Source organism: Pleuronectes platessa, chromosome 7 (assembly GCF_947347685.1).
Source record: "Pleuronectes platessa chromosome 7, fPlePla1.1, whole genome shotgun sequence".
In the NCBI taxonomy this organism is placed as follows: Eukaryota; Metazoa; Chordata; class Actinopteri; order Pleuronectiformes; family Pleuronectidae; genus Pleuronectes; species Pleuronectes platessa.
The window spans coordinates 10,061,980-10,085,057 of record NC_070632.1 but is presented as its reverse complement, the minus strand read 5'-3'; the positions used below and the strand labels follow the sequence as shown (position 1 = coordinate 10,085,057).

Genomic DNA, 23,078 nt, shown 5'->3' with positions numbered 1-23,078 from the left:
CCTGTCTCTACAAAACCAAATTACTCTTGACTCCGGCTGGGGCTTTTATTCTACCAGCGTTCTGACGTCACACATCAAGTGAAAGGATCTTGGTGGTTCAACACAAAGTCTCGCGTGTCAGGACGACAGAGAAAACTGTTGGTTTTTAAAAACGATAAATATAATTTTAACTTAAAAGAAACGAGGTGATAAATCAATCAACCACAGCACAATTATAGAGTTTACCTGCTTTCAATACATCATCAGATACAGCGAAAATTTAAATTCATATATTTAGAATTAGACATGTTTCTGTGGAGTCGTTTTTTATTTTTATCATTTAAAACTGTGCTCGATTTAAAAATGAAACTTTCCCCACGCAGCGCACATTCAACAAGTGCACATCTGCCGTGGAAAAAGTGCAAGTTTACTCTCAAATCAATCATTAACATTTTTCTAGGACACACGCAGCACAGTTATTAGGCCCCGAGGACAAACTTTAATTACCTTAAAATACAGTCAGCGTTTTGATGCAATTATTCTGCTGCACGTTTTTTTTTTTTTAAAGATACATTTCTGAGCTTTTGTCTATAATCGCGCAACAAGTTGAGGCCGTCATTTTTATTTCTCTCAAAAATAAAAAGTCATAAACAAGAAAGCAGAAAATACCTTGGATTAATTTGGAGTTTAGTTTTAAGGAATAAATGAATGAATAACGTGTGAGATAAAAATGACTTCCAGCGAACATATATGAGAGATGAACATGATCTCGGAGCTGCTATAATTAAAATCCAAACCAGATGTTCATGAGCAGATGTTTATATTATCTCAACATCTGTTTTGCACATTTTCTTCTGTTTTCAGTTTAGAAAACCCCCCTCAAAGACACATGTGACAAACAACATGCAAAAGTAAATCGTAACAATAAATAATAAACATGTCTTCGTTTCTAGTCATGAAGGTTTATTGATGAACGTTATATTTATTAAATTCCATTTGGTTGAAAGAGTGAACACGACACCTGCCTGTTAACTGGACCGTGCAGACAATGCACGTGTAACCCAGAGCATCACAGAAGATGTGTGTGGCTGCACGAGGATTTATCTTCAATTATTCTACAACATGTTATATCAGTTTCCACACCGTTTATTTACCGAACAGAGACCCACAGGGCTTCAGCTTTCACTTAATTTCGTTCCTTTGAATGGAAGGAAAACACACGAACTGCAGACACAAGAGATCAACAATCTTTTTGCGCAGACAAAGTTGCCTGTTTTTCATTTATTCCAGGACATGCATCATAATCTGCGTCTTTTTTCTGCGCAAACATTTTGTATCTCCAGTCCCACTTGTTGATCTATTTAATCTGCTATTTCTGCTAAATACCCGGTTGCTGTTCACGTTCATTGTTTGCTGCATTAAACAATATTCAGTACATAGTTATTTTTATTCCACAAAGTCATTTTCCCCCCAAAGGTTCCAAAAAACAGGAGCCTGTAAAACGTCCGCGCTGAACTTCTATGAAACTGACGGATGGATGAACTCCTCCACATCTATTTTCTCCCCCTTCCCCCCAACCCAACAAATAAATCACCCAAAAGGTGATGAGGCTGAACAATGCAGTTATGATATATAAACACAATCATTATACACAAATTCACAAAAAGAGGAAACAGAAATCAAAGGTAGAAACACAGTCCGCACATGACCAGCATGCATGGCTTCACACCACAGTCCGTTTCACATCCATCTCCAAACTTCGGCTGGGAGAGTTTGGATGGTTTCTTTTTTTTTTTATTAAGACACATGGATGATATGAAAATGAGATCATTCATATCAAAAATAATATGAACATAAAATAAATTCACATACAAAAAATAAAGCTGCTGGTGTCTGAGGATTGTTTCATGTCACACTGCCGGGTGAGGATGAGGTTGTGTGAGCGGACCTGCTGCGACAATGTGGAGGAATTTACTCGACTTAAGTCTTTTAAGAAAATTTATAAAAACCTTCATTCATTTTTAGATTTTCGGAGTCTTTTTGTGAAAAGCGCACGTGCGCATCCTCTAAATGTGACCAAACAAAATCCTCACCCCGAAACAAAAATACCTTTAAAATACAGAAAAAAAGTAGAAAATCTTACTGAACTAACGCAGCTTCAACAAAAACCACCCAAACACAACCTGTGTTACAGCTGCGCGTAAAATGTAAAGTGTTTTTTTTCTCGTGTTTTTTTGTGAGGGCCGGTTATTAAAACTTTTCAGCGCCGAGACTCACATGAAAAACTCCGGGGATGACGGGTTGTGGTCGCTGCCGGATCCTCCGTTTTCTCTGAAGCCGGTGCTGATGAGCTTCTCGTATTTCTCCTTGTAGGCGTCCCTCTCCCTGGCCAGCCGGGAGATCTCCTGCTTGAGGTGGTCCACCTGCTGGATGAGATGCGTCTTCTCCCCCTCCAAGACGTGCCGCTGCTGGACCCGCTTGTACCGGCAGGACTGGGCATAGCCCCTGTTCTTTAATGTCCGCCGCTTCTGTTTCAGGCGGATCACCTCTTCCTTGCTGACCCCCCGGAGCTGCCGGTTCAATTCCCGCACCGACATGGTCACCAGCTGCTCGTCCGAGAACCGATCATCCAGGCGCATGTGCTGGTGGCTTCCTCCCCCGCTGCCGCTGGACTGAGACCCGGAGGACGGGTGGTGAGCCCCTGAGTGGTGGTGGTGGTGATGGTGGTGATGGAGGTGAGGAGCCCCGTTCTGAGCTGCGGCTGCAGCGATGACAGCGGACACCACGGCGGCCGCTGATCCCATCTCCTCCCCGGCCATGGCGCCCCCTGCCCCGGCTGAGCCGCCGAACTGCTGCCCCCTGGCATAGCCATCGAAGGTCTGGAGCTGGTGACTGCTGCTGATCAGCGCCTCTACGGCGTCCTCCGGGCTAAAGCCCAGAGCCTCGGGGTTCAACTGCTGTTGGTACCCGTTCATCCAGTAGAAATCCTCCAAGTGCGCCTTCTGTTCGCTCCCTGATCCCGGACTGGGCGCCGAGAAGCTTGGAGAGGGGGGAACCGAGCTGCAAGGCGTGCTCATCGGGGTGGAAGATAGGGATCCCCCGGCGACCAGGCGGCTGCACTGGCTGATGCTGCGATCGGGCTCCACCGGCTCCTTTTTCACTTCAAACTTCATCAGATCGAAGTCATTAACATATTCCATGGCCAGGGGACTGGTGGGCAGGTCGGAGTTGCTCATTGCCAGTTCTGATGCCATCCTCTTGCTGTTGACAGTCCTCCAAAGGGGGTGAGGAGCACCTGTCAAAGTGGGCTGCTGAGACACGCACTGAGCCACCCTGATTTCTTTATTTATTTTCTTCAGAACCGAAGGAAAAGTGGGTTTTCTCGCACTAATTGCGCGGCGCAGGTTCTGGTTTTGCGCGTCGATAAGTTTTTTTTGTTTCCTTCAGTCTGTGGCGCACAGACGCATTGGAGCTGCGCGGTTTCCTCCCTCTCTCCCAGCGTGCGGGTGTCTGAGCGCCGCTCTCTCTGTTTCTACCATTTAACACTTCATGGCTCCTTTTAGGATTAGTGCGCCAATTTGAGGAGGTTCACCAACGGGTCCCGGGCAAACAGTTGCCTTGTGGAGGAAGGGGGGGCACCGATCTCCACCCGAGGATTGATAGATTTTTTTTTTCTACGGGATCAGTCAGCCGACGAGTTAAAAAGCATTGCTTAGTTTTATAGGCGCCCTGACGTCACGACTGAAATATGAAATTGACCGAGACTCAGCCAATGAGGAGCGCAGCCCGGGCACCTTATTAGCATAATAGTTTCGAAAGCAAAGTTTTCTGGACCGTCCGAGCTTCTCAGCAGATTGACACGAGATCGTACATTTCATCCCTTTCTCTCGTTTTTTATACGGAAAACAAAGAGAAAAAGAAAAAGAAAAACACACCAGATTCAGAGGATTACGCACAGATTCATCGTGAATATGAACCTTTTATAGAATAGTACGCCCTTGTGATTTTTAACACATATTTAATATTTTACTTGATAATAAGCACATAAAACATCATTTTAATAAAATTATAAAGTCAGATTTATCAACGCAATTTTTATGTTTTCAGTGTTATGTGTTTACTCTGAGTCTTGCTCTCATATGGATGCTGATATATCCAGAATCCGAACAGGTGTGTTTCATCACTTATATCGATATATTTCTCATTAAAACTGATCTCAAACGTTTTCCTCAGACATTAGGTTCCTACATCAGTTATTGTCTCGCACAAAACATCATGACTATAATGTATCAAAAGGCCAAAATACATTTTGATGCTTTTCATTGCGCGATAGATAAATGCGCCGTGTAAAAGAAACAGATTAGTGCAGAATAAAGGTTGTGAGGAGGGTGAAAGTGTTTGAAAAGAGCGAGACATGCAGGGTCCGCTACAACGACTGAGTTAGGAAACCCAATGTCGCCACCTTTCGGTATAAAAGGCTACTTCATGTGGCTGTGTGGGGGTTTATACAGCACATGACTGCTTCTCTGGATGATTTTCTGCTTTTTTCTTTTACCTCACTTTGCTCAAAGTAAGATCTAATCTGTTCTATTGTCTCAATCACGGATCAGAGCAGATTTCAGATAATTTAACAAAGAACACATTTATACCACCACACTGACCATTACAGACAAAAACGATTCTGCCATGCATGGTTTAAAAATAAAGGAACAGACAAAATCTGAGAAAATAAATAAAAAAGGCTGTATATTTAATTAATATTATACATTTTTAAGTATCAAGAAGTCTTTGTGACGTCGCCTCCAGCCGTGTCATTTTAGAGTCTCAGTCCCATGTATTGATCACAGCCCCAGTCTCTCTCCACGTCCCTCGGTCTCTCTCTCTCATTCCTCAGGAGTGGTGGCACATAAGAACAAACAATAAGGAGGGTCTATACACAGAGGAGCGGAGAGTAAATAAGAGCACTCTCCCTGGAACATGTCACACGGGAAAAGCTTCAGAAAACTACAAAGCCGCCAGCAGATAATCCAACTCCCCGGTGCCCCAACACAAGTAAATATTCTCTTGGTCCCTGTGACTGTTCATGGGGACTTAACGTTAAACAGGGAGGATAAACATTGTGTTTTATTCATCAGAACACACAGCAGAGGCCCCTCTGATGCCTTTGAATAAATATTAAAGAGATGAGGTGTCCCATCAGATGCTGCTATATGTTGTTGTAGTGTAAATTCAGACAGGAAATGAACTTGAAAGTAATATATTTTTCATCCTTAGGTGGTTTTGCTTTTATACACAAGGCCTTTAAACAACAATCATGAGATGAAGTCTCCATTTTTTAGTTTAGTAACAAAACTGTCACTAAAGTAAATAAATGTTAAAATATTTTTCTGTGAACTTGCAAAGATAAGCAAAAGATTTTTGTAAGCATTTTTCACTTTGATTTCAATGATGCAACAATAATAATGATGATGTGTTGCTCCATACAAGTCATTGGCAGACACAGAGACCTGCAGTTTAAAGTTGTGTAAGTGTGTGTCCGTGCAGGTCCACATGTCATGCAGCACTGGACACTAGCTCCTGCTGTTGCTGCTGCTGCTGTGCGAGCTTCGGCTTTGCCAGATCTCTTAAACCAGGATTTATCGGCCGGGGAGTCTCAAGGGTTAACAAGCAGAGTCCAGAGCCAATGCATCAGCTGTGTTACTGTGGGGCTAATAGTCTTGCATGCACCTCATTCTGTCTCCCTTTGGAGTTTCATGTAGGCGGCTCGCAGCCGTGAAGTTTACTACTGTCGTTATTATATTTGGGACGATTTTTCCCCCTCTTACTATACAGGGGTTGCACTTAGACATCTATCATGTAATGAGCTTATACTGCAGGAGGGAGGCCCACTTACACAGCGTCAGTGTGGAGAGTAAAGTCGAATATGCACATCAGTGTCATGAGATGAAATATATCAAAACAAAAATCACACCAGAATGGAGAACTAAATTCATTTCTTTAAAGTTTTGTGAAAGTACTTCCTCTAACTCTGTTTCCTTATGTAAGAATAGTATCACGCTTTTGAAGCACTAAATACTTGAAACTGTGGTCAAACACTTTGAAAGTGAAAACACTTGTGACCAGTTGACTCTTAAGTAACTCTGCCGATGTCCTGGACGTACAGTGTGTGTATAAACCCACTTTGTGTTAATACTTTGGGCCCTTACACCTGCAGCCCGGCTACACTGAGTGTTAATGAGACACTGTCTGACCTTTTTTAGTTCACCCCATGAGAACACCGATGCATCCTGGGTAAAGGATAACCAATGCTTGCGGACCTCCCTGTGATTTACTGGTACGGTGACTTTACTAATTGTTACATCTATTAAAAAACATCCTCATTAAAGTATGACTTATGTGCCACGTCGCAACAGACCTCACTTTTATTGTCAGCAGGCTAACCTTTCCTTCGCCTCTGGGGTTCCCTGAAGTTACACAGGCACCAACAGAGGATGTGCACGTTGTTTGCTCTGTTACAACCTTTACCGCAGAAATGTTTTGCTTACAAGTATCTACCCGTAGGAGCGGAGACGACTTGTGAGGTCTGAATTATAAATAACATGCAGGAATACGAGTTAATTATGAGCAAAAACAACACAACATGATCACAATGCTGTTTAAAATGTTATCAACATTTTCTGACAAAAAAAGGTAAAGGAGGATGGAGATTGTCGAGAGAAAAGAAGCCACAATAAATATCAAGATATTCATTTTATAACCCCACTCACGCTGGTCCAAATCTTAAGATGCCAAAAATAGCCAAAGACATTATCATATTTCACAGAGTAACTACAGTGAATGACAGAAACTTAAGAACTTCTGCATTACCAAGATTATGTCTGATAATCATTCAATACGTTCCCAATGGGAGGTAGGCTTCATATTCCTTCTCAATCCCTGCAATGCCATATATTAAACTGTGGTGGCACTTCAAATGGGGGACAACCAGATGAGTGGGCTCAGTGGGCTCGTCTGAGACACATTTAATTAGCAGGACAGAAATGAAATGTTTCGTGGGGTCTTAACTAACTGTTGTATCTTTTGTAATAAAATGAGGAGCTGTGGGAAGCCATTACAAGGAGGATCATGAGGAACGGTTACCACGCTTCCCTCTGCCAGTGTTTTATAGGGGGAATAAAAGGATGCATATTAAGATAATAAGCTTCCACATCGCAGAAACAAAGTGCCATATTTGCAAAGTGTTTGACAGAAAAGGCCTAGTCATCCCTCTCTCTCTCTCACACTCACACACGCACACACACAGTATCTCACTGCCCTGCCTCTCTAGTTCTGCATTAATCAGACTTTTACAACCTCTTTCGATTCATTTTGCTGCTCATGAAGCAGGTAGCAGCTCTCAGTGGGAACCGTCTGTTTATATGTGCACGGGACAAGCTGAAAAAAGGTCTCTATGGTTAATGGAGGAGAAAAGGGCCTTCAACAAGTGAGTCTGTGCACACACACACACACACACACACACGCGCACACACACACCAACACACACACACACACACACACACACATGGAAACATAGTGAAACAATCTTCAGAGACAAAACATGGGACGACCAGTTCATAAAGATCTGACGGACTAAGGTTTAATCCAACATTCCAGGCACCAATCAAAAACCTGTAAATGGAAATATTATGCAGACCAAAACACCAGCAAACATAAAATAAGTCTGATTCAAATGAAAACCAGGCTGTGACACACACACACACACTTCTCTCTGGCTCGGTGCCTATGAGAAAGATGCTTCAACCTGGTAATTGGCCACAATGAGCAGACTTGCATGTGTCAGAGTCTCCTCTTCACATCTGGTTATTGTCTCTCACAGCAGGTGGACATCGCAGGAGTCGTCTGAGAAGTCTCGTCTGCTCTCGGTGTCGGTGAAACAAAGGATGCACTTCTATTTTACTTTAACTCAAATTACCACCGCGAGGTTTCACGTCTGTGCCGAACCAGTCGTGTTGCAGGTTAAGTCCATATCTGTCCAGACTGGTGAAGACTTCGAGGGACATTAATAAAAAAGGATATTCATTCACCAATTTTATCATTATCAGCTTATGAATTCAGAAGTTACATGTTTTGTGAAGTCACAGTGACCTTGACCTTTGACCAACTAATTCTAATGATGTCATCCTCGAGCCCAAGTGGAAGTTTGTGCCAGACCTAATGAAATTTCCCACCAAGCGCTCCTGATAAAATGCATTGACAAGAATGGAATTGACGTGTGGGCACAGTGACCTCAACCTTTGACCTCCAAGAACTAATCAGATCCTGAATAAGTCCAAGTTAACGTAGGAGCCAAAAATTATAAGACAATGCCCCCAGGTGTGTTTCAGAGGAATGGGACAGACGGACGGATGAAGAACCTTTAAACAGAATGGCTCTGGACATGGATGTCTTTGGTGCAAACGCGTTCAAAACAGGTAAACTGAAGGTGTAGCTGTTACAAATATGATTTACAACACGAATGGGAAACAAGATGAGGAGATGTGGGTTCTTTCACATGTCGGTGCAGTCTGTGAATTAATGATTTCCAAGGGCTGCATGCATACATGAGGGTATGGAATTGGACGTTGCAGGTAAATACAGAAGTTCATTGTGGATTCAATATTCCAGGTTCATGAATGTAAACATGTTAACACAAACAAACACACAGAATTTAAGTGTGAAACATACGCAATTCATAAGCTCATCTTCTCACACACACACACACACACACACACACACACACACACACACACACACACACACACACACACACACTTCCGCACACACACAGAGGTAGATTATTGGCCTCATTAGCTATCCCCACTGTGTATCACGGTGCATCACCCAGCATGTAGAGGAGCAGGTCCACTCACACAATACAAGGTGCACATGGTATTTGTGTTCCTGCAAAGCTAATGGTTTCTAACTGGGGGAGCGGATGAGTTTGGCTTTTCAGGGCTAATGACTCTGATTTTCTATTTTTAAGTTTCTAATATGAACACAGTGTTTGCATGTGTGACTCTCAGCACAAACAGTGGCATGATGATTCATGCTGCTCTCGGAAGTTGTGAGTTGTTATTGATGTGGCCGGTATAGGTGCGGTGCTATACGCTCTCTGCAACAGTGTACTGTTATTAATGCCCACAGTGTCCACTCTGTGCTGTTATTAATGTGATTCATACACATAAAGAGTTTCCTCATTAGTCAGAGTCCAACCTGCGGCGTCACACAGAGAGGAGGCGCAAGGAGTCCTATTCCTCCTCCATTACCTCCTCTACATCAACCCCCCCCCCCCCCCCCCCCCCACATTAAAACAACAGTATACTCAGCCGGACCATGAACATCTTTGGAGGAAATCTCCATTTACTCTGCATGAGGTACAAGTACAAGTACAATTTAAATTGATATTCAATTAAATTAGTTATTTTTTGTAAGTTATTTGCTGTATTTGGCCAAATAACACAACTTTCACTGGTTTCAGCCTCTCATATCCAACAAAGATATCTGTGGAAGGTTTGTGAAGATAACTTATTTCTGGGAACTTATTTTACATTTCAGTTTTTCCCTCTAGACACATTATTAACTGATAAATAAACACACACACTGAAGCTGAAGGGGCCACTGGCTCTCTGGAATTCAGGGTGTGAGTCCTACCAGTCAACATTGAGGTAGAAGCACATAAAAACATGTGCTTCTACCACACATGACCACACCCCCACCTCCTCTGAAGTCCGTCCACACATTGTCTATCCCTCCGGATTCAGTCAAAAGAAAGATGAGGATGTAAGCAGCCCTGTATGTAGAGAAAATGTAAATATTAATTTGAACCTCCCTGTGATAATACGCTCATCTGTTCCTCAGAAACTGTGGAATCATTTGCCTATAGCTCTCGGTAAGAGGAGTGTTTGAGAGAGCCGGCGAACTAAAGCCTCATCTCTCTGGGTTATTCTGCACTCTGTCAGAGAGGAAGATGCAGAGACAATACAGCCCAGAGGACACCACTGCCTCATACAACAATCCTTTATATCTCCACTATATTGATGCCAGGAGACAAATGCACTTCCACTGGGATATTCACTTCTCTGGGGCCAAGTGAGGGAGGGGAATGGAGGGGAAAGGGGTTGATCGTTACTCGACCGAGGGCTGGGCGAAGCGGGATGATGAACAAGCTTCATGTAATGGGTAGACTTTTGATTATGGCAATATTGAGTGTTGAAATTAGATGTTTATCAGATGTGCTTTTGAAGGAGAGACGGGAGGAGCGAGGGAGCAGGGGGAGGGCCGGGACAGGCGTTAATCTGGCTGCTAAATGGAGGATTTGACATGTTGTGTCTGTCTGGAGAACCCGGAGGGGGGACCCGTCTCCTCTTCATCTCCTCTCTGCAAACTCTGATCAAGCTCGTAAATACGCACAATTAACACCTTGTGGCGATGGAGCATTTGGTGATATGTGCATTTCTAAAAGGTCAGAGATCCTGAGAGTGACACATCATTTGCGGGGGGAAAGCGAGGTTATGACAGCAAGGAGCAACAAGATGAAGAAGAGAGGAAAATATCTTTGAGCTTTTCCTAAAAATGCACAAACAGACTTAGTAAGAGTTAGTCATGGTTCTTTGCGCACTCACAGTAGATTTGGATGCTTACACAGGAGCGGAGACACCCTTCCTGTTGCTTATCCGCTTCCTGAGCCTCAATTTGTATTGAAATCCCTCACAGGCAATTATCCATATGCGAATGGTGTACTTACTCCGAGCTTATATAAGTTTCTTTCTCGGTAAGCCGCACCATTTTCATTTTAAAACTCTGATTACAATTTCAGAGTTTATTCCTATGAGAAAATGGCAAAAATGGGTGCTCACAGTTAACACAGAGCATAAAATCCTGCCGGCCCTCTCGCTGGCTTTATAATTTGAAAGATTGAATAATCTTTGGCTGGCGTGATGCTGAAAATCCCTTTGCAGGAGGAGAGACGTGGGCAGCGGCTGGCATCTATGTGGTCAGGAAGACATTTTGTTGAGCAAAGAGCCGGCTGGCAGGAGGAACCCCCCCCCCCCCCCCCGCCCTCCTCATCCACCTCTCAGGCTGTCAGGAGTGTCATATATCTGGGGGATATCTGAGGGCGAGGAAGATTGCAGCCCAATTACGGGCTGATAACTAATCAATAGGCCGCTTATTCCTACAGCAGGAAGTAAAGGAATGGGCCCCTGGGACGAGTAGTTCAGATTACTCTCCCCTCAACATGGGACAGCCACTAATGATGAGACAGAAAAAGAGTGGAGAGGGGCAGACAGAGGGGGGGACGTTCAAGAAAGAAAAAACAGGGAGGGAGAAGCTGCAGTCTGGCAAAAGAGTCACATAAAAGAAGAGAGGAGGGAGAAATGGAAGAATTCATAAGACAAATGCAGTTATATTCTAAAGGCAGTTTGTCAGAGTATGCTGCTGATGCATACACAAACTCTAATAAATGTAACCAGTGCAGTGCCTGTTTGGAATGGGCTGTTTGCTCGGCCTGTTGTGATGCCGGCTGCAGCCTCCTTTCTGAAGCTGTGGCTTGAAGTGACGCTCCAATCAGGAAGCAGAACCCCCAACTGGAGAATCAATCGTCGTTGACCTTGTCGGGAACCAAGTAGTTGTAATGATTGACTACATCACCTTTAATAATAAGTCACGGCCGAGCACTGGTTGCCAGGTTATTCAAAGTTTATGATTATTGAAAATAACTTAGGTCCAAATTGCACCATATTCAATACTGCACTTCCTTGGCTACTTGAAAATACAAATGTCATGTGTGAGGCCGATAAGATAATTGGTTCTCAAGATATGCACATAACACAAAGAGATGTCTTTAAGGGTTGGTAGATATATGGCCGGTACTTTAAAAGCAATTCACCTCCAACGACAAAAATAATGCTAATAGTTTTGGTTTCATTGAAACTATGATCTACGGAAAAAATACTCCTTGTGAAAAAGTACTTTCACTTGTTCTGGATGACTAAAATTCTGTTCATGTTAAGGTTGGGTCAAGTAAAGCTTGAAATTACATGATATCTCTGAAACAGACTGATTGAATTCTGCACTAAACCAAGGAGGTGGGTCCATTTGCAGCAGGAAAGTCATTCCGCATTGAAGTGAATGACAGAATACAAATTCTTTTCTTGGAAAAAACAAACATATTCGTCGGCCTCTGCAGAGACTCAAGGATCATTGCAGTCATGTTAGCTGCAGACTTGGTCCTGATTCCCTCCTCCAAACGAAACCGGGCCTTGAAGCTTGAAGGGTCCTCTTTCCATGGAGCACAGGAACTATTCATTCTCATTTCTTCTGACAGGCCATTCGTTTTTTCGCTCCTCTGTCAGTGTCGCCCTCATGAAGAAATATGGCAGCAGCCTCTGCCCCTGTCCCCCACACCCGGTGCCCTTAGCTGACAACCTGCCCAGACCCCCAGCCAGGCCCCCTTACACACTTGGGCTCCTCATCCAAGGCCCCTGTCAAGCAAATCCCTTTTTCTGTGAATACTGTGTAAATAATCAACGGTTTCTCGGTGAGACCTTCCCATTTCAACACAATCAACCCCGGTCGCAGGAGGGAAATCTTGATCTGAGAAGTGTTTTTGTTCGTATTTTTTGTCAGAGCAGAGAAAAGGTTCTATAGAAGACGAATGGGAACTAGTCCTTAGCTACTGTCTCTCTTTGTCCGCCGAGTCTAATCAGTGGAGTGGTGTTGTTGGCTGTCAGACATGAGGCATCAGTGAAAGACAAAAGCCTAAACCATCACCATTAACACTGATCAGGTTTCTCCCAATCTGCTTGTTTATCCTACTTTCTCCCAAGATCAGAACAAAGCTACTTTGCAGCCTCTTAAACCAACATGTTTCTCCTACACAAAACAGTCAGACCACAAAACAGTCCTCAATGACTTCGGCGATTAAACGGAAGCAGGAGTTTTGGATGAAATGAGACAGAGCAAAAGAGACGGAGAGACTGAATGGGGGGAGAGACACTCCTCCACACGACTTCATCTCCAAATCAGCCGCATTTGGCATCGGCACACTGGCCGGATCCAAAGTTTTCCACTCTAAAGAACAATGCCACGCTCCCTCCAAATCGATTGGTAATACGTCTCATCCCATTGATGCCATCTCTAATCCATTCTGGGCTCCTTTGCAAGACGGAGATGGAGAGGCAGAGGGAGAGGTATGGCAAGGCGAACGGAGAGAGAGAAAGAGAGAGAGAGAAAGAAGGAGAGCGTAAATACCAGCTGAGCGGCCATGTATTCTGAGGAATTTGTGTTGTGTCGTTTCTTTTTTTCCTTCTCTCTCTCCCTCTTTTGCGTTGGGGCTGTGTCGTTAAGCTCTTTAGTCCGCGTGGCTAATGAAATAGGGTTGGCAGGATTACACAGGGCTAAAGCACTGTGCCTGGTGAGCCTTGGAGAAACCACTGTAGCTCTGCCAAGTGAAGGAGAGGGAAGGATGGGAGAGGAGGAGGAGGTTCGTCGAGAAGAGGAGGGCGAGGAGAGGGTTTCTGGGGGGAAGGGAGATGTTGGGTTTATTGTAGAAAAGGAAAACTCACAGCAAATCAAGACTCTTATCACCGTCGTATTCAAGTCTCACTCTGGGATGTTCATTAAACGTTTGTCACCTCTAAGTCCGCTGAACCCTACGCTCCTTCGAGCTCTTAATTTCGAAGGGTGGTCAACCGCTGGCGGAGAGAGAAAATAGAGTGGGGCAGGAGATAGCTCACACTTGGCTTCTAACAGCCATAAAAGCAGCAGAAGGTTTTTTAACTAGTCGTAAAATCAGTGGCAGGAACAGGAGGATATTAATTAGATTAGCGCATTCATGGTCCTGTGATCACCGTTTCTGCTTCCCTGATCATTTTTGAGGGATGGAATTAGATCAGTTCATTATATGACGTGCTGTATATTGTGAATCATACGAACACGCTGCCTCACACTGATACTGACAAAAACATCTGAAACGTATAAAAACGACTAGACTGTGACTCTTCCTGGAAGTTTTAATGAATGTCTAGAACTCTTACTTCTATTCTGATCTTAATAAAAAAAAAAAAAACTTCCATATACAGTTTAGAATCTGCTTTATAAATCTTTAAAGGGACATTCTGCCAATTTCAAACATTAAGTTCTATTTACTCTTCTCCACAACCCATCAATGTTCTCTGTGGCTCTGGAGGAAGCTTTCCAAAGTTTGAGAAAATGACCCTAACAATGTCATCACACCAACCCCGTCTCCAATAAATTAAATTTATATACTTATCTGCAACCGCAAATACATTTTTAAAGGAATGTATTGGCACCTTGAATACATCTATTATCAGGGTGATTAGGAAACAGGATTAAACAAGTCTATTCAATGCAAAATGTTGCTAAGAACATGTTTGCAAATTGCTCACTAGAGCAGCTTTCAGAAATGCACTGAACTCCGGATCATCTCCTGAAATCATCCAGAGGGGCTGTACTCTGTTTGCATTCAAGTGTCGGGGTCAGTTGCTGTGGACATTCTGTGGAGTTTCTCCTGCCAGCCCCGGAGTAAATACTCTATCAGAGTGAGCCCCTGTGAGAATACAGCAGGAGATTATCCAGAGGATTCATCGCCAGCCAGTGTGTGTGTGTTGATGACGCAACTGAACACAAAACACACAAACTGTTGGAACACAAAAAGAAAGGTCTAACACAAAACTGAAAAAAAGAATACAAATATCTCAGCATGAAAAAAGAGGAACTACGTGCAGAAGACGCCAGCGGAGATGTCAACGTGGATTGACAACAAGACTCGGAAGCTTTTAGTGATAGTGGTCAATGCAGGTGTCAGTATTCTGGAACACAGCGGTATGAACAGGTTACATCCAGCCTCTGCTTACTGCCCCGCCCCTCACCTGAACGCTCTGGAGTGTGAGAGTCTTCTACTGCGCTGTTCACATGTGACAAGCAAACTCTGGATCCTGGTCTGGGGAAATTTCTGCAGATCATGAATGAAAACAGCTTAAAAAGCCAGGCTACCGGGACCTATGCTTTGTTTTTCTTACCATTCTTTTTAAATCTTCCTCTTGTGATTTCCCAAACTTTAAGGAACTTTATGAACTCTTAATCCCTGCAGTGCCGCTTTAAAGCATCATTCAGTTGAACCCTCTCACTTTCTCTGCCCTTTCCTCCTCTCTTCTTTCTCTCCTTCCTCTTGTCACATTGCGGGAATAAATCTGTTTCCAAACATAATGGAGCCCTCCAGGGGGGAGGGGCCTTGGTTTAGTATAGCTCTCTCCGATTGGCTGCCCGGCTTGATGTCGTATATGATGATAAATCTGGCCCAGGTGTCACCTCCCAGGCAGCAGGTGAGGATTGATGGGATACAGGAGGACTATCCATCATCCTGGGCAGGTGGCATGCTATCGGAATTTGGGAAATCTGTTCCCAATCAGGGTCCCGCAGTGCTCGGCGGGGTTTGTGACGCTGTTTGGGAGGCGTTACTGGAAATCAATGGCAAGCACTCAAGGTCAATGTACTGTTAGAAAACTCCTTAAGCTCTGACGGATAGATCCCTCTACTCTTTCTTTGCCTCGCTCTCACTTTCTCCATGAGTGAATGCGAGGAGACACTGACATCTTCTATCCTCCGCCGCCCCGGCCCCCTCTGTTAAAGGAAAGGTGGTTTTCAGGTGGATGTCATAGTGGCTGTCTGGAGTAATTTGCGACGTAGCTCTTCTCTAGGTGGAGCCAGCAAGTGCCAATCTGGGGCCGAGGCAGGGACTGGGGTTGGGGCCGGGGAGTATCGGAGATCTAATAAAAGCCCAGGGCGCCTGCCTGGCTCCTTATTCTTATAGATTACCTGTAAGTCACCTTGTCCCTGCTACTGTAAGGGTTGGGAGTTAAGCTGCATAAAGGCAGACATTCACCCTCACCTCCTTGGCTGGTTGAAAGTCAATTCCAACTGCAGAGCCGAGGAGGGAGAAACTTTGTTACCTGCTGCAGGACTGACAGTCAGCAGTCACACTGTGGGCTCAGAAATGCACTTTTCTTGTTAAATGTTCTGTGATTATAAAAAGCTTTTCTTCTCTTGAAGATGATTCAAAGTGCTTTAAAGTACAGTTCTACCATTCACCCATTCACACACGCATTCATACAGTGCATCTATGTGCAGCACTTTCTCTGACACACATCACTTACACACACAGGGGGGAATTTGGGGTTCAGTGTCTTGCCCATGGACACTTCTGTACATAGAACAAAGTTGCAGGGGATCGAACCAGTGACCTCTGGTTAGCGGTCGACCCACTATCTCCTGAGCCCCAGCCGCCCAAGTTGTCCTTGCCAGTCTTAAAAGTGATGAGTACTGTACAACACAGCTTGAGCTGCCTGATAGGTTGTCTTTTAAGTTAACACAATCAAAATCGAGAAATTCTGAATTTAACTACATTAAAAATGTCTGAAACTCATCTTAAGCAGTTGTAACAGTGACAATGACGCATTAGTTACAAATTCTCACCATCACCATCATACACACAAACACACACGCACACACAAAAACAAACACACACACACACACACACCTGTATCGATCGTCAGCAGTTTACCGTCAAACACGATGTCGTTTTTTCTCATAACTCAGTGAAATTGAAGCTGCTACCTGATCAGTGACTTTCCCTCTTTGCAGTGGCATCATCTCCAATGTCCTTAAAGCAGAAGTTCATAAATCCGTTCGGTGATCATGTAAAAAGCTGCTCCTCAAACTTCATGACATCCATGTTATTTCCCACTTCATCGGCTGCGGCACATGAGTGTGTTGTGCAGTGTGGTGTTGTGTTTACATGTACCACAGGTGTTCATGTTTCACCTCGTGGTCTGGGCCTACTGAGGCCTGACTGTGAGTGACAGGAAGACAAGAAGCTGTGGTAAGGGACCATCTCAAAAGTGCATGACAATGAGACGAGGGAGCGTTTCAAATGTTTTGTCATTAGCTGCACAAGTAAACACTTTATTACAGTCTACCCACTGATTTTCACTCAGGCCATTAAGATAAGAGACAAAATAAGATAAGATAAAACTTTATTGATCCCTCACCAGAGAAAGTCCCTTGTTACAGCAGCAGACAAGTCAGAATGAGGTAGACACATTCCACTACAGAAAAATATTGTTTGTATAGGAATGATTGCAGAACATGATGATATATGAGAAGGTAAACATTTTGCATTAGCCTAAGGTGATACTGATAAAGACAAAAATACGTGGAGTAATATAATATGATACATAATAAGATGCAACAGCTACTACTCTTTCATTCAGACTCATTTTAGGCTACTTCTGATATATGAGGTGAGTGTTATGAACAGATCTGGTTTTGTAATTTAATTAATTCACATACTTATGCTTACCTTATTCAAAAACCATACAATTTAATAAATAAATGACAGTAGAAAACAGGTCAATGCAACTAAACTTTTTTTTCTGTACTAAATTTCTATCTTGAATCTTACTAAATCTATTTTATTACGGAATGTTGAGCTAATCTCCTCGGACCATTGAAAAAAATATTGTAGATTTAAATTAAAAAAAAACAAGTTGAATGAATTGACTGTAGGTGTAGATTTGAACAGGTGAACCCTGTCTCCCCCTGTGCAGTAGCTATCGGTCTCCTCATGTTGACCTCATTACTTGACTGGAGGTCAGCGACAGACAAGGTCACAGACCTAACCAGCTCTGTTTCTGTTCCTGTACACTCACCACTGGTATCTTCTCCTCTCACCTTTTACCTCCCATGCTCCTCTTCTTTTATCAATATTCCACAGTACAGAACATTTCATATGTCTTCTATGTCTAAGTCCATCTTACCTTTACCTCTACTTGTCTTTCCATTGCACATTTGCCACCCTGCCCCTCTCTCCCAAGGTGACCCTGCCTCACAATCCCCACTATCGGTCAGGCCTGGGCCCCTATTAATCCTACTTCATTTGTACTGCCTCTCCCGTTCACTTTGGGAGGAATTTATGACAGTACCTTAAATGCTAATGGAGTCTAATCTGTGGAGAGCTTCGCTCTTTTCTAAAGACTCCTATCACTCTTTGTGCCACGTGCATACAATGAGTCCACGCACACAGGGGCAGAGCCAGACTGGTATTAAGAGAAAGTTCCCTGGGTGAATAGAGAGCACATGTCCATTCAAATGTATTTCCACCCAGGAAATCATGTCCTCTTTGTGGAATAGAGAAAAATAATTCTTTTTTTTTGTGAAAGTACTTTAGTATATACGTTCCAAAGAGGAATCCTCTATCAAAGTTCAGTGTCTCCGTGTAAGAGTCACTGCAGTGAACTGGAGAGATTAATTTAGGGCCAGGGTCCTTCACTGTGACTGAGAGAGCGTCCGTCCTGCTGTCTGTCGGCTCCCTCCGTCCTTCTATCTGTGTGACTATTAACATGGAAACGCCACCAGAATGTTTAGCCTCACTCAAGGATGAAACCGTCAAAAATAAGTGCTTCCTCTCAGAAATGTGTGTTTATAAAGGAGAGGATAAAACTGGACAATTTTCTGCCTCACTAGTTTATTTAATGCAGGAGTCAAATAATGCACATTTTAAATGGATGTAATTACTAGTTATCACTGGCAGTTACTCCAAGTCACTTTGTGCAGAAATAGAGTGAAGAGACCAGTGGCTCCTCTTCAACACTGAACGCTTTACACCAAACACACAATGGTCCTATGGGGGGAACAATTGTGGCACTTGAGTGCAGCACATAGATCCTCTCCATTTGACCAGAGGGGAGACTCACTCAGTCAATACACTGTGAGGAAGAATATACAAGTGAACAGCAGACAAGGACAGACAGACAGACAGAGAGACAGACAGAGAGACAGACAGACAGAGAGACAGACAGACAGACAGACAGACAGACAGACAGACAGACAGACAGACAGACAGACAGACAGACAGAGAGACAGACAGACAGACAGACAGACAGACAGACAGATAGGATGGTGTTCTGGAGGCTATGGAACATACATGTGAATATACGCCCACAGCACAAGTTCATATAAAGATACATTTACCTAAACAGAGCATAAAATATCCTCTTGATATAATAAAGCATAATTAGTGGAGCATTAGTCTCTCTTACATAAATGTATATCTGTTCTAATCCACATGGCTTCATATTAAAGTGCTGAGACCCTCCTTCTGCCAGGTGATAACATCAGGTAACACACACGCGCACACACACAGACAGACACACACACACACAAACTCATGCCTCCACTCATTTCAATTTATACAGCAATATTATAACATTAATCATCTGATAATTATTCCTTAATTCTTTCGATGTAGCTAAAAAAAAGACACAAAATAACAGATTCATTTAAATGAACTAGAATAAAATTGCTGCCATACAAACACTATTAACATAGGTTTGTTATTTTATGATAAATACTGTTATGAAATGTGGCTTGCATTGACTGTGTACTAAACAATTTTGTATATTTAGACATTTAGGAGGGATTCCACAGACAAATCGGCCTTAATAATCAACTCAGTATAATTACATCCATAATATCAATGGAGAAACATCATATTGGAATGCACTGAGGCGTGTTTGGGGGATTGTGTGTGTGCAGGTGTAATTGTGTGTGTGTGTGTGTCTGTGTGGGTGCACTCCCATGCACATGTTAATTCTGTTCTGGTCACTGGAGTAAGCTAAGCTAGAGAAGGCAAAGCTGTGATTGCGTTGAGCTCTGCGCTGCGACGGACAGACTTAATACCAGCCCCACTGGGCTGAGATCAGCTATTAAGATAAACCAGGCCAACTTAGCTTAATTCCTGGCCGAACAACGCTCAGACCTGGCCTGCATTTGCATTCATGGAAATTTCATTAAAAGACTAATTTTGGTAAAGATTTAGGTTCTCCTGTTATTCCCGAAAGCAGAACACAGTCATTTGCATGTATGCATTATGTATGAGGAGCGCTGTGACATAAAGCAGTTTAGGAAGAAGACACACCTCTTATTTCAAGCCCTTTTTATTTGTGAGAGATGAAGGAGTGGGTACATGATCCAGTATCATGTGCGGGCCGCATCTATCACACACCCTGTCAGCAGGGCTCTTCTCTCTGGTCGTGACCTCTTTCAAAATGTCTGTGTGTGGTACAATTGTTGGTTCATTTATCTGAATAGAAATTGCGGCGGGTCATTGAGTGATCCGGCAGTTCAGTGAAACAACCGGAATAACGAGGGCTGGTGAGACTTCAGTGAGGCTTCAATAATCAAACTGTAATAAAGCCGGTCATCCTACGGTTAAAACACAGCCTGACAGTGAGCTATTGTTTCCTGGTACTGTGGCTACCCATAAGGCAGTTCTATTCTCATAATCACCACACATAATGGATGATGTGGGTCAACGTGGAGGTGGGGTATTTTTCATGCTCACTTTCAGCCAGCGAGCCTATTCTTTTATAGAACCTCCTCATGAGCGAGTTGGAACATCGCTGAATCTCACACAAGCTCTTCTTCCTGTTTTAACCTTGGTTTGACTTGTTTACCTCAAAACGTCAGCGCGAGGTCACGCTCCGGCTTCTGTGGAGGAAAGAGAAACACTGAGAGCAGCGCGTTGCGATGGGAGAAACTAATTTTACAGGACTGTTTTTCTCTCAGCTCTACGATACAGTGCAGTAACATGATTCTCCAAATTGAATTTACCGGAGAAATAGGATAAAATACCTTTATACTGGAAAACACAGGAACATCACCAGTTTCACCAAGTTGTTTTTTTTAAATACATTTCTGCTGAGCACGATTGAAAAAAAAAACCCAGGAGGGTACACATTGTTAAAGTTTCATGCATGTTTTCATATTAAGCCATGCATTTATAATTTCTGTATTGAATGTAAAACACAATAAACCATATGGCGTTTTTATTTGTTTTCTAGTGAGGGTTTACAGCGACGAATAAAAGTGAATGCATAGGAGTTTTATGACAAAGGAAATTACTCAAGACTTTTCACTGCCCCCCAATGACCGAGGACAGTAAACGTGACAATCAGCCTCCGATCGTACTGTGCAGTTCCCTACAGCATGTATTCATTTCTATGGATGGGCATTTTATCAATGGTGGTGACTGGCTGCAAACAACACTTCAATTACTTTTCTTTTTAATGTTTTACATGGACGTGGGCAGAATCATTTCCTTGCAGAACCAAAGGCATTCATCAGAAGCTGTGTCTTCTGCTCTCGTGCTGTTACCACCGACACACACAGAACAACTGTAGCCTCATGCACTGTTGCCTCCCTCTCCCTAAATCCACACTGTAACACTGTCAGGGGCTTTAGTGAACGTGTTTACAGTGCAGCACGGCCAGTGATCATGAAGTAGCCTCTTTTCCCCCAAGCTCCATCTCAACCACCTTAAACTTTAATAGGGGACAGTTAAATATTAATAACTGATATCAGTGGGGGCTGCTTTACTGTTTTTGGCAGCAGTACAACATTAGCCCGCCTGGGCTTCATAACTACTGTGCTGGTCCCGCTCCAAAGACACACACAGACACACACACACACACACACAAACACTGACCACAAGTTCATACTTTGTTCAAACACGTAAACACACTACAGACATGCATCGGCTAAAATAAACAACAAAAAAGACAGTTTATAACTACACTCGCTGCACCTATTAGTAAAATTAAATGAACATTACTGAGAGAAAGTGCTAAAATCATGATTCAAAGTTAAATGGCACAGAAGTATGCAAGGTAGGCTAAACAGTATAAGCCAGGATAGTGAAAACTAGGGCAGACAGTATATACTTGCAGACACTGCAAAGCACCTATACATCGGAGGAAAAAAGTGTGATTCTGTTATTTTTCCATCGCCTGGAATAAAATATATCTCGGGTCTGAGCTTTTTTCCGGGGGATTCCTGTTCCTGCAGGTGCAAGAAAACTTCTTACCTGTACATAGGATCATAATATGATTAATTAAATGGCAAAAGTTGCGAAATTTAAAGAATAAGGACAAATACATATTTTATTGTAAGTACATACATGTGCTTGGTAAAACATGATCAGCATTAATGCAAGGAGAGGTTTGACTCTGTAGTTTGAAAACGTTGCTTTAATTAGAAATTGTGAAGCCTAAAAATTTGAGTGTGCAGCAAATTCTCTTTATTGCCTTTGCTTAATGTTTGTCCTCATTCCACGGTTCTTTACGTACGTGTGTGCTTTTAAGTCTCATGTCCCTAAAACAGCTTCAGGCTCTCTGTCACGTTCCATCTTCACCTCTGACGCTCAGGTACGCCTGTTCGTCAACAGAAATGTCTCAGTGTATCTGCACGTCTATACCTAAACATGCAGGGTCTCCACAGGTCAGCAGACATCACACACACACTGTCTGGGGGCTCTGCAGGTTGCAGTACCTCCACCAGCTTGACTATCGGCCTAGCGCTGCACAAAACACGAGCTTTTCTGCCTCGAGGCTCCACGAAAACAGGCCAGTCTTCAATCACAGTTACCTTAATTAAGAGGGAAACTAAAGCTCAGCATTTGCACGGGCAACAGACAGAGCTGGAGACAGTCGACAGAGGTTTAAATCAAAATTACAGCTGCATGCTCAAACTTGTGGAGCACAACTCAAATCAGCAAAAACAAACTAGTTAACAAAACCTTGACTTGGGTCCTGACTCGGGGACTCTCTCATTTCATATGTTTGACAAGGCCAATTGTATCACATGAACTCTTATTTTGAAAATTCAAAGAGTTTGCGATCAAATTGCTCTGGAGTGATAATTTCACAGATTTCAAAGTAAACCATGAATAAATATTTTTCGGCTAAACACGTATTCCCAGGGAGCCTTCGCCTATTTATGTTTTATCTAAGGAAACGACTCCTCCAGCCGGCACAGAAGAGTGAGCGTCAGCGTTTTTGGCCCGACTCCGACTCCCTTCTTGTTTTCTCTGTTTCTCTCCGTCTCTTTCAACCTCTCGCCTTATGTTGTACTTTACATTTCCCAGATGAATCGGACGGGTTAAGGAGAGAGGTGAGCATATACGCAGTAATCCTGTATTTGCT

The 23,078-nt window shown here is 43.2% G+C and overlaps 1 protein-coding gene across 1 annotated transcript in view; it reads right to left on the bottom strand.

Moving 5' to 3' along the window:
* LOC128444528 (transcription factor Maf) overlaps positions 1-3,654 on the bottom strand; it is a 41,966-nt gene extending 38,312 nt beyond the window's left edge. The window contains exon 1 of the mRNA XM_053427051.1: positions 2,257-3,654. Within this exon, the coding sequence (XP_053283026.1) occupies positions 2,257-3,233 (977 nt within the window). The 5' untranslated portion in view covers positions 3,234-3,654. The remainder of the gene's footprint in view (positions 1-2,256) is intronic.
* Between the last annotated feature and the right edge of the window lie 19,424 nt (positions 3,655-23,078).